Source organism: Capricornis sumatraensis, chromosome 2, assembly GCF_032405125.1.
Source record: "Capricornis sumatraensis isolate serow.1 chromosome 2, serow.2, whole genome shotgun sequence".
In the NCBI taxonomy this organism is placed as follows: domain Eukaryota; kingdom Metazoa; phylum Chordata; class Mammalia; order Artiodactyla; family Bovidae; genus Capricornis; species Capricornis sumatraensis.
In genome coordinates this window covers 192,589,616-192,603,151 of record NC_091070.1, presented here as the reverse complement: position 1 = coordinate 192,603,151, position 13,536 = coordinate 192,589,616, and the positions used below count along the sequence as shown (strand labels likewise).

Here is a 13,536-nt window from a genome sequence, read left to right as displayed (position 1 = left end):
GAGGATGGGGAAGCCTGGTGAGCTGTAGTCCCTGCGGTCACAAAGAGTTGGACAGGACGTGGTGACTAAAGAACCACCACCAACCTTTCAAAAGGTGTGCAAACCTCAGGCAGATTCTCAAACCTGACTGAGGAGAGGTTTGAAAGCATGTCATCCCCAAGAGCTCCATGATAAAAGTTCCTTCCAGCCCCACAGGCCAATCCCTCTCCAATGGCCTTTTCCAGTCCCAATATGGTTTCAATCAAATGAGTCCCCAGAGGGGATAAGAGAGATGCAAGAGGTGGTGCAGAGGGTGTGGCGAGTGTACTCACCCAGCAAATCAGAAAGCTGTCTCCCCACACCCCACACCCGAGAGCCCAACAAGGTGTCTTTTGCAGAAGACCCGGCTCTCAACCCACATGAGCGCGGCTCCTGCCTTTGGCGGGCAGAGCACGGGCACAGATGCTTGTGGGACGCCTTCTGTGATCACACTCGGAAAAAATCAAGCGGTTAACCAGAGGGAAGGGATTCCCAGACCTGCCAGGATGCTGGGTTTTTTTGTTTTTTTAGATTACGCCTAAGGTTTGTAGTTTGGGCAGGCAAAGTAAACAATGACAATGACAGCAGCAACAAGACAGAAACAAAGAACAGTTTACTTGTTTTGTTTAAAAAAAAAAAAAGGCCTTTTGTTAAAAGACAGCTCTGCACCGGCCTTGGAAGCAGCCCCACCGCCTCCCGACCAGGGGTGGGCTGTGTCGTGAGCACGAAGCTGGTGTGAAGAAAACAAACTCCGGCAGAAGTGACACAGCACGAGCCGGAGGTGCCTGCTCTCCAGCTTTCTCTGCTCCCCTCCTTGGTTTCTGGAAGGGGTGGTGAGAGGAATGGTAAGGGAAGGGTTTGAACCAGCATGAAGCAACTGTATTTAGACCATGGCAAACTGAGTTGCTACTGACTTCTCTCTCTCTCCCTCCCTCCCGCCTGCCCGGGGCCTGGCCTGGAGTGAAAGCAGCAGAGGGCCGAGGGCCCAGCACGTACCTGAAAGAAACCCGGAGGGATGGGGCCTCCCGGCATGCCATCGTTGGGGGGAATGTTGCCAAGCACGGGGCTCGGGGCGGCTGCTGCACTCTGCGGAGACAGGAGGGTGGAAAGTAAGAGGCTGCACCCACGTAGATAGACAGGAGTTCTCACTCCCAGCCCCCTCCACCCTCTCCACCCACGTCCTCCAAAGACCCGCCACCCACCCAAAACACCAGCACCTTCCCAGGACTGTCACTCAGTGGGTAAGAGATGAGCTCTCTGAGCCTACGCTTCCTCATCGCTAAACCGAACAGACAGAGGGGCCTCGTGGCTACAGTCCACGGGGTTGCAGAATCGGACATGACTGAGCCACAAGCCACGACCACCACCACCACCACCACCAGGTCGGGGGGACAGTGCCCACTGTGGGCGTGCACACACCCTTCCAAGCAGCAGTAGCTGTTAGTGAGCCCTGGCTCCCCACTCAGTTGCTTTAGTTCTGAAGAAGCCTCCGTAGGGCAGGCGGGGTGCCTCATGAATGAGGGTGCCCTCGCCAAGACGCTGGCATGCTGTACAGAGCAGAAGATCAATGAACGTCCACGGCTTAGTCAATCTACAGACAGGTCAGCTGGGAAACGCCCGGGAGATGCGAGCGGCGGGCAGGCATGTCGCTGGCCCCGTCAGGGTCCTGGGTGCCACAGAGGAGGTGGGCTGCACTGCCATTACTTTTTCTTTCAAATGCTGCCCTTCCGGCATTTACCTGGTACATCTGCCTCAACAAATGCGTCCCAGGGGTGAACAGACGTTGCTCTCCCCAGCCTGGCCTCCTTCCAGACAATCTGTGTCCCACCTGTTCACATGGCCGGCGTGTCTGTGCCTGGCCCCGTGCTCACACGGGCGGGTGAAGCTGAGAGAGAAGCCTCCGGGCCTGACCGCCCACCTGGGGCTGTGCTCTGCTCCCCGCCACACTCCACACCTCCCAGGCTGCTCCTGCAGGAAGCCCAGACCCAAGCTCAAAGGTCGCCAAACCCCACCAGGACTGAGCCTCTGAGACACAATCGCCAACTGTCCTCCTGGGGGCTCTGACTGGTCCTCCAGGACGACGCTGAGCCCCTCGGGGTCAGAAACAGAACACTCTTCTGTTACGATTGCAGCCTGCTGTCACCACTTCCAAGTCACTTCTCCTGCCCTTTCCTCAGCCACAAAACAAGACCCAGAACTCCTAACTCGCAGCGAAGGGAACAAGGGACTGTATGAATCCCCCAAACACACCACGTGCAGCAAGAAAACAGACAGCCTGGGAACCAACGCACCGGGGTTCAAACGCAGGCTGCCTGTCCTAGCGGCGGGCAGCCACGGCAAGCCGCTCGGCTTTCGGCACTAGGTTCCGGTCGCGGTGGGCCTACGTGCTCCTAAGCGCTGGGGAGGATTAAGCAATGGGATGGGCTGTGTTTTGTAACCCAGGGAAGCTGGTAATCTGGAAGTAAGGAGGACTCGGGAGGCCCACAGTGGCTGTTTCAACAGACCCCAGGTAAACAGGAATAGCGTGGGATGGGGCTGGCTTCTCTGGCCCAACATTCCAAAATGATTCGGTGTACAGAGAAGCAAACTTCTCTGTAAAGAGAGTCTGCCAACTATCCTGTAATGTGTTAAAATATCCCCAAAATATCAGGTTCTCCCCTTTCTACCTCCTTCGTTGGAGGAGAAGCCAGCCCTGGTTGAGCCCCCCGCCCCTGGTATTATCTAGGATGAGGGCTGCCTGGGGGAATACGCCAGGTTATCCATTAGCTGCACTGTTTGTTTGCGGTTGGTTGTTCTGCGAAAATGCAACTTTTCATGATTTACAGCCAACAATTACTCCGCAGCAGCAGCAGAAAAAAATTTTTTTTTAAATTTTAAATGGGGTGAGGTAAACATCCTCCCATACTGTCTTCAGGTTCTTTCACGGATCGGTTTTACACTTAACTCTTTAATCGTTCAGCAACTTATTTTGGTAAAGAACACAGATTTTACTTCTCAAATGGTCAACCAGCTTGATACAAGTTTTCCACTCATTTGAAATCAGAGACAAAAATTCTTACAAAGGCATGGGATGGTTTTGAGCTTTTAAAAAATTCTGTCCTAATTCTTTCCATTCTAATGATCAGAGTTTTACAATGTATTTTATTATCTTCTTCAATTCTTTAGTGGAAGTTTTCTTATTTATTTTTATCTACTTATCCTACCAAACTTCTATCGTTTATACAAGTCATCTTCCCACCAAAATGAACAAATTCTTATGTAATCTGGAGGAAAACTGACACCTTTCCAAAACAGAAGTACCCTCTTAGGAGGTGATCGTTCTTAAATTACTCATATTTTCGTTCAAGTCCACCAGTCAAGCAAGGAGGGTGGGTCAACGATGCTGATCAGAAAGGCGGGCAAGGGCAGGTGATACATTTGGGAAAACCAAAATCCTCTCTTGCCCTGATTAAATGTTTTATTCAACAAATGTGATACTGACTTGTTCTCAGGGTGAAGATGGAAAAGATGGTGCTCCTGACGACAGTGTGAGAAAGACAGAGTCGATGGCCCGGCCCTGGGCAGGGTGGATGGCAGAGGCTATCTGGCCTGATGCTCAGAAGAGGCCAGCTACTTTCACACCAGCTCTCCCTGAACCCCCAGGTGGCCTTCTAAGGCAGACACAGGCACCCTTACATTACAGATGAGAAAACAAGTGTCTGTGTGAAGAGCAGACTAAAGGTGGCCTTTTCCTATTTATGCCCTCAGAAAGTCCAGCTCTACTCTCTCTCAGCCTTCAGCTCAGAAACAACATGTGGCTTTTAAAGAAAGATTTGGAAAGCTTCAGCAACTTGGTTCTTTAAGTTAGCATTATTCATTTAATATAAAACACTTTCTTATTATAGGACACAGCAGAGTAAAAAGAAAATTAGTCACTGTTTTCTGTTAAATAATATCATAAGCACTTCTCTCATTAAATGGTCAAAGAAAACATGATTTTTTAATGAGACTAATATCGTTATTCAACTAATTTAATTAACAGGGCATTACTTCAGTGTTTGCTAACTTAGTAGTTACAAAATGCTATCTCTGATCTCTTTGGTATTTTAACTTAATCTTTTGGATCACTAACCTTTTTAAATGGTTTACACTGGCCATTTAGTAAAACAAATGACAAGTCATTCATGTCATTTGCTATTTAGGTATTTGACATCTTTCCTTAGTGATATACGTGAGCTCTTTATACATTAAGGATATAACATATAGATATCTTATCATTTAAAAGAAAAAGAAAAAAAAACAACTTTTAAATGAAAACTTGAACCAGGTACATGACTTACAAGGCTCCCCTGACACCAAAATCTCTTTTTCCTACAAGATTAGGAATCCATGGTCCCTTGAATGTTAGGGATGGAAAATCCACAGTTCTAGGAGGAGGACAGTATAATTCTTTGACATCTGGGTGGAAATGGACATTTGCTACCCTCCAGTGAAAGGAAGGCCATGTTAGTGGTGGCCCAGGTGTCAGGAAGCGGGGGTGATAACTTATCCTTTATAGGCTCGTTCAGCTGCAAAATTAAGCAGCTCTGCAGTATTTAACTCTGTGTCTTAAAGTATGACAGTTACTGCCATTCTTTGATTTTGAGGCAAACATGAACTTATAATACAAAACTTTCAAAAGGGCAGAAAAGGACAAAAATAAAATGAAAGCAGCAACCAGTGTCACAGGGAGACAAGGAAGTTAATAAATCATTCTTACACACGAAACCCAATCCAAGGGACCTCACCCCACATCTATCAACGTGACGCTACCCTCACCCTCACACCTCAACAGCACTTTTACCCATCTCTAAGACCCAGCACAATGTGAGGCATACAGCAGGTGTTCAATAAACAATTACAACTTTTATTGTTCAAAGACCTGCTCAAATCTGGCCATCTGGAGCCAGGCCTTTCCGGACTGCTAGGAATAGGCCTCTCCCTGTGGTTTCCAACTTGGAGTTAGAAGTCCATTAAAGCACTCAGCAAAGTGTCTCATGTGAGTTTTCTCTAAAAACACAAAACCAAAACCCCCTGACATTCATAGAGGCCTACAGCACGTTGGGGCTATAGTAGGTGCCCAGGAACTCTTCCACCAGAGTAGGGAAGGAAGGAGTCAGGAGCCAGAGACCTCCCGCATGGGCTCGGCTAAGTCCCTGCTTGCCCTGGGCCTCTGCTGCGCGAAGTGTCAAATGATGGAGTTAGAGAAGATGACTTCTGGAGCTCTTCTTCCAAAGTACTCTCCCAAGCCAGTCCATACACCTAGCAGGAGCAGGGATTAGAAAACAGCAGCTCCTAAATTTCAGGAAGGCAGACCCTAAATTTTAACTTTTCCCATTCATTACAGAACTCTTAGGACTTCCAGCGCAGTGGTGGTGCAGGGGTTAAGAATCCGCCTGCCAACGCTGGGAACACGGGTCTCATCCCTGGTCTGGGAAGATCCCACAAGCCGCAGGGCAACGAAGCCTGCGCTACAACTATCAAAGCCCAAGCTCTCGAGCCTGTGCTCCTCAACAAGAGAAGCTGTCACAACGAGAAGCAGCTAGAGAGCAGCCTCTGCTCCCGCAACTAGAGAAAGCCTGTGCACAATGATGAAGACCCACCTAAGACTAAGGAAGTATTTTAAAAAGAGAATCAGACCAAAAAAAGAACTCTTGAGAGGTCAAAACTTCACCACCACCTACAAGCCTATTGATTGTCAAAGCCTGGAGATAACAGCTAGCTCATGACATCTGGGCTCTCCCCTGCATCAACCGCAACCTGCAACAGCCCCCCCCACCAACCTTTATCCATATATGCATACGTGCACACATGGACTAAAAAAGGCAGAATCAAATTGGGCATGCAGTTTGGCAACTCATGCCTTTTTTTTTTTTTTTAACAAACTAAAAATTCTTTTCCAAATAGAAAACAGGCCTTGCACTGAGTGGTGTGGCCCACTGCAGCCAGCTGCCTCCTCCAAGCCTCCGGGATCTAGTCCACTTGGAAAGCCTGAGGTGCCTTCAGACATCTGCCTGAAGCTGTAAAAGTTCCCCTCCCTGCGAAGTATTTTATTTTTGTTCACAGCCAGGGAGCCTTCCAAGGAGGGCTCATTCTACAATGTTCACCCTCAAGAGTAGGGTTTCTTTATGACCTCAGGATGGCTCCACAGCCACCGGGGCTTAGGGGTTCACTGCGGGCCCTCAGCTCTGTTCATGTGCTCCGGATGCCACTCCACCAAACCCCGTTGTCAATAGCGAGGAGAGACCTGGACACTACCCCTGTCCCAGGGTAAGCACATTCTACCCCCCACCCCTACCCCTGGTAGAGATGCAGGGTTCAGACCTGCAGCCTTGGGATCTGAGCGACAGCGAGGAGCCTTGAAAGCCGTGCAAGGGAGCCTGGGCTTGCCGCTCAAGGCACGAGGGACGAGATCTCAGCAGAGGAGCAAGCAGCTCAGGACAGCTGAGAACCCTACCTGACGCCTCTTAGCCTGTGCCAGGCATCCCAGCGCACGCCTGACAAACTCACCCACCACCACCAGAGTACCCAAGGCTCCACAAATGAACAGGCTTGGCAAGTTCTGGATGTGGGCCCTTTCCTCAATCTGTAGCAAGGAGTCCCATGCGACTCAAGGAACAGGGTCAGTCAACAGAGACCAAGAGACAAGCTCCCAGGAGCCTCCCACTTCACATCTTGTCGTATCCTGTGGTAGATGACATTCATGCTTCCTTTAAGAAACAGAGCATGGTGGGGGCGGGGTGGGGGGTGTGTGTTCCCTACCTTCTAGCCCTACCCTGAGACCCCCAGTTAGCCTCACCCACAAACTAGCATGGAATCCCCCACCCATTTTTAACTCTCTTAAAAAAAAATTGTTCTATGCACAGGAAGCTCCTGGAAAACAGAATAAAAACACGCTCAGAGTGAAGGGCGGGACTCCTGCCAGGTCAGCCAACCCCTCCGGACTGATTTACAAGGTTGCAAAAATGGAACTTTGTTCTGCAAATCCCCTCCCTCCTCGCCCCACCCCTACTCAGGCGTGTAGCAGCACGGGGCCCACATGTGAAACCACCAAGTACAGCCTTCCTTGACTGAAACTCAACACAGGCCGCATGGCCAAGCACCCAGGACACCAGGGGTATGTGGTGTATGGCGGTGTGCTCATAGCTCGGCAGCGGAGGACACCGTGGGGGGACAGGGGCACTCCAGCTCTGAGAAATGAAGGCCTGTGAGAGAAGTTCATATTCCGGGGAGGGAGGTATGTTTACACAGGTGTCATCAGGTCAGAGGGTTCAACATTCTGTGCAAAATACAGAAATCACAATTCAAAATACAACATTCTCTGCAAAATTAGGAGTGACCTGGGACCCTCTGGGCCAAGCTTCCTCAGTTCAGTTCAGTTGCTCAGTCATGTCCAACTCTTTGCAACCCCATGGACTGCAGCACGCCAGGCCTCCCTGTCCATTGAGTCAGTGATGCCATCCAACCATCTCATCCTCTGTCGTCCCCTTCTCCTCCCGCCTTCCATCTTTCCCAGCATCAGGGTCTTTTCCAATGAGTCAGTTCTTCCCATCAGGTGGCCAAAGTATTGGAGTTTCAGCTCCAGCTTCAGTCCTTCCAATGAATATTTGGGACTGATTTCCTTTAGGATGGACTGGTTGGATCTCCTTGCAGTCCAAGGGACTCTCAAGAGTCTTCTCCAACACCACAGTTGAAAAGCATCAATTTTTTGGTGCTCAGCTTTCTTTATAGTCCAGCTCTCACATCCATACATGACTACTGGAAAAACCATAGCCTTGACTAGACGGACCTTTGTTGGCAAAGTAATGTCGCCGCTTTTCTTCCCGAAGTTTCCTAGAGGGAATTTTAGCAGCATCAACAGACTGAGGCTATAGCTAAGGGAATGGAGAGAATCTTATCACCCAAACAGAAAGGCCAAGACACAGAGAAGCGGGGTGGCAAAAGCGGAAGGTACAGGAAGCGGCCTCTCGGTTTTATGTGCAGACCACAGAAGAGAATCCATTTGGGAACAGAGGTTCCAATTCTGCAGCTTGGAAAAACACACAGAGCTGTTGCTATGTGAAGAGACAGAACCGGCTGGCGTTAAAAATAGGTCTGGATGACACAGGGGAGTGAGCAACACAGGATCCCTGCCTCCAAACGGCCAGGGGGCCGTCACGTGCAGGGAGGAACGGACGTGCTCACCCGTCGCCGCTGAGGGATGGCCCTGGGTCCAGGGGCAGATGCTCTGAGCTGCTGAAAGCTTCTCCAGATCCGAGCATCAGAGTGGAGAGCCTCTGGGAGCGGTGGGCCACGTCACCTCGGGGTGGCTCAGCAGGGACAGGGTACGAGTGCACTCAGGATCAGAGGATGTGGGTTTCGTCTCTGCTTGGCCACAACAGAGTCATGGGGACTGCCTCAGCCTCCCCTCTCAAAAGGGGGGAGCTACGTTATCCAGCACCACCTGGCATTTCCTGGGGATTATTAGGAGACAGATGAGCCCCAGATGGAGGGTCCTGGGATCGGGGTTCCAGGACCGGCTATAAACCACCTGCTGTGTGACTCGGGTGAGCCTTCTTGCCCCCCAGGCCTCTGCTCAGTTCCAAGTGAGGTGGCTGAGATCCTGTTGCTACAGTGAACCAAGCGGACATCACACTGAGCTCTCGGCCACACAAACTGAGAAAGGGCGACAGAAGCCCCAGCTCGCATGGTCAGGCCGTCAGGCCCAGGTGAGGGCTGTCTTGACACCAGAGCTTGTTCCCTAACATCCCCATCTCATTTCTATCTCCTGAAAAGTGAGGATGGATGCAGGAATGCAGAGAGAGCAGGCAGAGAGTAGCAAATGCCTTTTCATCCTGATCCCAGAGCCCTGGGGAGAGGGAAGTGGGTACAATTTACTTCTCAACATCCCTGCGAAGGTGTCACTGCTGTTTACTGGTAAGAAATCAGGCCCAGAGAAGTGCATTATCCTAAGTGTTCTAACTTCAGTCTCTCTGTCCCTCCACCTCTGATTTCGGTCCAAGAAACCTAAATAATGCACCCCTCTCCACCCTGCCACCAGTCCCTACAAAGGAGAGTTCTGGGTTTTTGTTGCTTATGAAAAGAAACAACAGATCACAGTAACATAAGGTAAGCACAAGGCATTCTCTACATCTGAGATCATCCACATGTTTTCCTCTTCCCAAAGTAGACTGGCCTTCTAACTGCTCCTTCCGGCAAGTATTTCACTGAGCTGGCCTCCACTTCGGGTGCGTGCATGCTCGTGTGTGCCTGTGTGTAGGAATGTAAGATCTCGCTGAAGAGTCTGTTGGATCTAACTGGTAAATTACCCTGGGAAGAGGAGAAACGGGCAGGCGGGGAGCTTAAGAAGGTTAGGAGCACTTTCTACACGGCCACGTGTTCAGCAAACGCTGGCTCCCAGGCTGCCAGGGATGCTGTGCTATGCCCACTGGGGTGGGAGATGACAGAGGCTCAGCTCTGCCCATGAGGTCCAGGGGATGAAATGAAGTCTCCACAAGAGAACTGAGGGATGTGGGAAGGTGCTCTGGGCGGGCGCCGTGAGGTGGGGATTAGTGGGATCAGGGAGGCTTTATGGAAGAGGTGGCACTCAAGCCAGGGCCTTAAAGGACAGAAAGCCTCGGAGATGCAGGAGGTGATAGGGAGGTGAGAGATTACTGCTGTCATCTTAGCCCTCCCCTGGAACCAGGCCTCCTGACAGCTTCTCCTTCAGAGCATAAATCCCGTCAGGCCTCTGCCCTCCCCAGCCACTCCATCTTGCTGATGGGGTGGGCATGGGGCTTACCCACGTCCCCTCCCCCAGAAGGGGGAGGAGGCTGCCCACCCAGCTCACCAGCTAACCTAGGCACAGCTCAACCAGCTTCTCTCCCCATCCTCCTGGACGACTGGGCAGGGACTACAGATGAGAAAACAGGGGCTCAGGACTCGTCCAAGGTCATTCAGCTCAGAACAAGCAGAACTGGAAGTCAAGCCCAGACCTTCTGGCTATGTTCTGGCTTCTCCAGTCAAAGCTTTGAAACTGACATTTAAAGATGTTGCCAGAGGGTAAAGAGGTCCGGGCTCTACACCCAGCCCCTCTGTTCTCCAGCAGCTGGGGTACAAGGGCACCTCACTTTACCTTCCTGAGCCCTTCATCATCATCTATTACAGGGAGGCCTCTACCCTCAACAGGGGTATGGGGAACCCAAATATGACTCCTCAGATAAGGGACTCAAACTCCTGAGCCAGCAACACAGCACCAGGTGGAAGACACGTGAGTTTGCTTTCTATGATTCTATGAACACAGGGCAGGCCGGGGCGTGGGAAGGGTGGGGGCCAGCGGAAGACAGCATCCTTGGTGGGGCAGAACCCAGTCTTCTGAGGAGCGGCCTCTCTCATTTAAAAAAAAAAAAAAATCAAAGAAAGGCACCCCAGTCAGATCATTTTCAAGAGGAAGAGCAACTGGCTTCTCTGTGCTGAGAAGCTCGTGGCCACCATCCCACCAGGCCCTGCCCATCCAACCCAGGAAGCACTCGCTTCTTCTGTGAACTGGATCAAAGGGCATCATCTGGGTAAGAGGTGGAGCCCCATGTAATTAATACCTGGTTATACTGTAGATGCCAGCCAGGGTGCCCTTCCCCATGTGCAAACATCTCCCCAGCTGAGCCGCACAGCAGAGGGCATGGGTCCTAGGCATGTACACGTGAGACAAGGGAGATTAAAGGCGAGAGGTGCCCCCTGCAAATGAACAGCGTGGAGTGGATCAACAGCACGCTGTTTGTACAACGCTGATTTTCTTCTTAAAGAGAGATGAGCTTCAGACCCTGGTTTACACCATTAGCAAAACACACACACACCCCCACACACACACCCACATCCACTGTCTTAAAGGAGCCTCTTACAACCGCAAACATGTCATAGTAGGCCAGTGACAGTTTCTTAACAAGAACACTGGCAGTTGCTTCTGCAAAGTGGAAAATTCCCTGGCATGGGCCTGCACACACGCTCAGTTCCAATGACAACTTAATCCTGCCAGGACTGAGGTGTGCACAGAACAAAAAACCCACCCACTTTAGAAACTTCCGTTTTTTTAAGTTTAAGAGAAATCATGAAAGGGATGGCCCTCAGAACACCTTTCAAGAAAGGGGGCACACACTTTGCTCACTGGCACCAGATTCAGGGGGGACAGAGTCACCTTCCCTCAGCTCAGCCCGTCATACAGGATAAGGTGCACAGCCTGAAAATCTCATCCAGGTCCCCTGACATCCAAGCGGGGAAGTTTACACCAGGCTGGGGAGGGGGTGCAAACGAAGGAGCCGGGAATGCAGGCGCATGGGCTGCACGAACAGATGCCGCCTAAGCCTTTAAAGTGCGTATTAATTGCGCTCATTTAGCTAACAGTCTCTGTTTCGTCCCCCACCCTGGTCGACCAGAGTCCTTGGGTACCGCTGGAGAGATGCAAGCTGTTGGCCTTGCTGTTATTTTGTCAGCCATTAAACGATTCATCGGAGTCATTAATTGATTTATTACTGCTGCCTGCTCAGAGGGTTTAGCAAATAAGGAATGATGTAGGTCACAACGCAAAGGAAATTGAACCAAACAACGCCATGAGCAGCCGGGCACTCAGAATCCACTGCTGTCCACTCGGACAGCCCTCCACGCCCAGCTGTCAGACGGGGGGCTTGCACTGCTGGCTCTCCTGCTGAAGCCCAGGTGTCAGCCTGCTCCAGCACACGTGTCGTGCTGCCCAAGATACAGACAGAAGGTGGAGCAGCTCGTCTTGAGGGCTCCTGGGCATCTGCCAGGTGAGGTCACCAGTGGCTGGGCCCACGGCTGGGCCCTCCAGGACACAGGGACGAGGCATGACATCAGGCAGAGGGCTCCGGCCAGGGGAGATGGCACGCTCTGGCCACACCTCCCCCTCTGCCTGTACTGCCCACAGGAATGGCAGGACAGCAACAGATGACAAGACAGGTGCCTCCTAATGCCTGGCCCTTTCTTACTCATCTCCAATCCCCTCAAAAAGCCCCAGGGGGGTGGGTGGCATTAGCATCTCTACGTTACAGTTCCACAGGCCGGGAAGCAGCACCCTGGGACCTGAACCCAGGTCTACCTGACTTCCGAGTCCACGTTCCTTCCCCTCGACCAAATTCTTTAGGTAAAAGAAAGGGGTACTGCAGCTCAGCCTCAAGGACAACCTCCAAAAAACTAACTAGGTGACTGAGAACAGGACGACTTCCTCCCTGCCAGGGTGCCTCATTTACAAAACAGTAGGGTCCAGGGTGGGCAGAATTCAGTCCCTTCTGCCTCCACCCAGTGCCTTGACCCCCTGAGATGCTGCTGCCAACTAGGGATCCTTCCTCTTGGGAAGACTCCAGTTGCTGGGAGTGAGCCCTCCCTGAGGCTTCCCCTGCTGCCCCACCTGTCCTTCAAGCCTAAATGCAGCAGGTGCAGGAAGCCTTCCCAGAACTAGATCAGGCACCCAGCAGGTACACAACAAAGGTCTGCTGCACTGGATGGGGCTGTAGAAAAGGTCCCAGGTCTCACCCTGCTCCCAGGCCCTGGGGTGCTGAGCAGACTCAGGGAGCGGTGTTGAGATGAGGGAACTAGGACGGTCATTTTACAGAAACATTAACACCCTCGACCAGAGGATTCACGAGGTCACAGATTCTGGGCAAGTCTGTGTGCGCACATGTCTGTCTGCGTCTCTGAGGCGGGAACGGTAACAGCTCTGGTACCCAGTGTCCCTAAGGAACCAAACTCAGCCAGTCTGGTTGACTCAAATTCTGTGATCACAGCAATCAGCCCCTCAAAGACACACCACATCCCTCGCTGCCTGGCAGCATTCTAGAACAGGGCCCACTCTGGCGGGCATGCAGGAGGCCCTCTCAGGGTGGCAGGCTATTCAGTTTGCTCCAAGAGTCATGTGGAGGGGCTGAAGACGTAGGTCAGGCATGGACTGAGACCCAGGCTGCTTCAGTCCTTGACACAGCCCAGTCTGCAAGCTTGTTCCACAGCCTGTTGAGGTCTTGCCAGAGCCACTGCAGGGCTAGGCAGGGCTGCCCTTTGGAGGTCATCACAAAGAGGCCCACAGATGCTGCTGGGGGTCTACCAGGCACACAAGCAGGGCTTTCTTGTTAGCATCCTGCCACAGTGGTTCCGGAGCACCCAAGGACACACTCGGCCTTTAGGATCCTAGTAAGAAACCTGCTAGTGGGACGGGGCCAGGAGCTCAGCCTGGAAGAACCAGAGATGACCTGACTGGTCAAAGGCTTCCGACGGACCAGAGGACCTTATCTACTTAGACTTTTGACCCATCCAAGGGACTTCCCAGTGGTCCACCCCTATTCTCCCCATCAATCCATATGGTATTGAAAGCACAAAGGAGGTCTTTGCTGATGAAGGACCTTCATCAGGGTTCAACAGATTAGATCCTTTAAGTCTATCAGAGAAGGAATAATCTATTATTATTACATATGTTTAGTACTCTCTGGCTTACAAGGCCTTTCTTTCACCCAAATTTAC

At 51.5% G+C, this 13,536-nt stretch overlaps 1 protein-coding gene across 25 annotated transcripts in view; it reads right to left on the bottom strand.

Moving 5' to 3' along the window:
- SSBP3 (single stranded DNA binding protein 3) overlaps positions 1–13,536 on the bottom strand; it is a 165,685-nt gene that overhangs the window by 48,620 nt on the left and 103,529 nt on the right. For 21 of the 25 annotated variants that reach the window (XM_068964206.1, XM_068964204.1, XM_068964205.1 and 18 more), the window contains one exon: positions 1,015–1,104. The exons of the other annotated variants lie outside the window; for them this stretch is intronic. In XM_068964206.1, the coding sequence (XP_068820307.1) occupies positions 1,015–1,104 (90 nt within the window). The remainder of the gene's footprint in view (positions 1–1,014; positions 1,105–13,536) is intronic. 25 annotated transcript variants of the gene reach the window in all.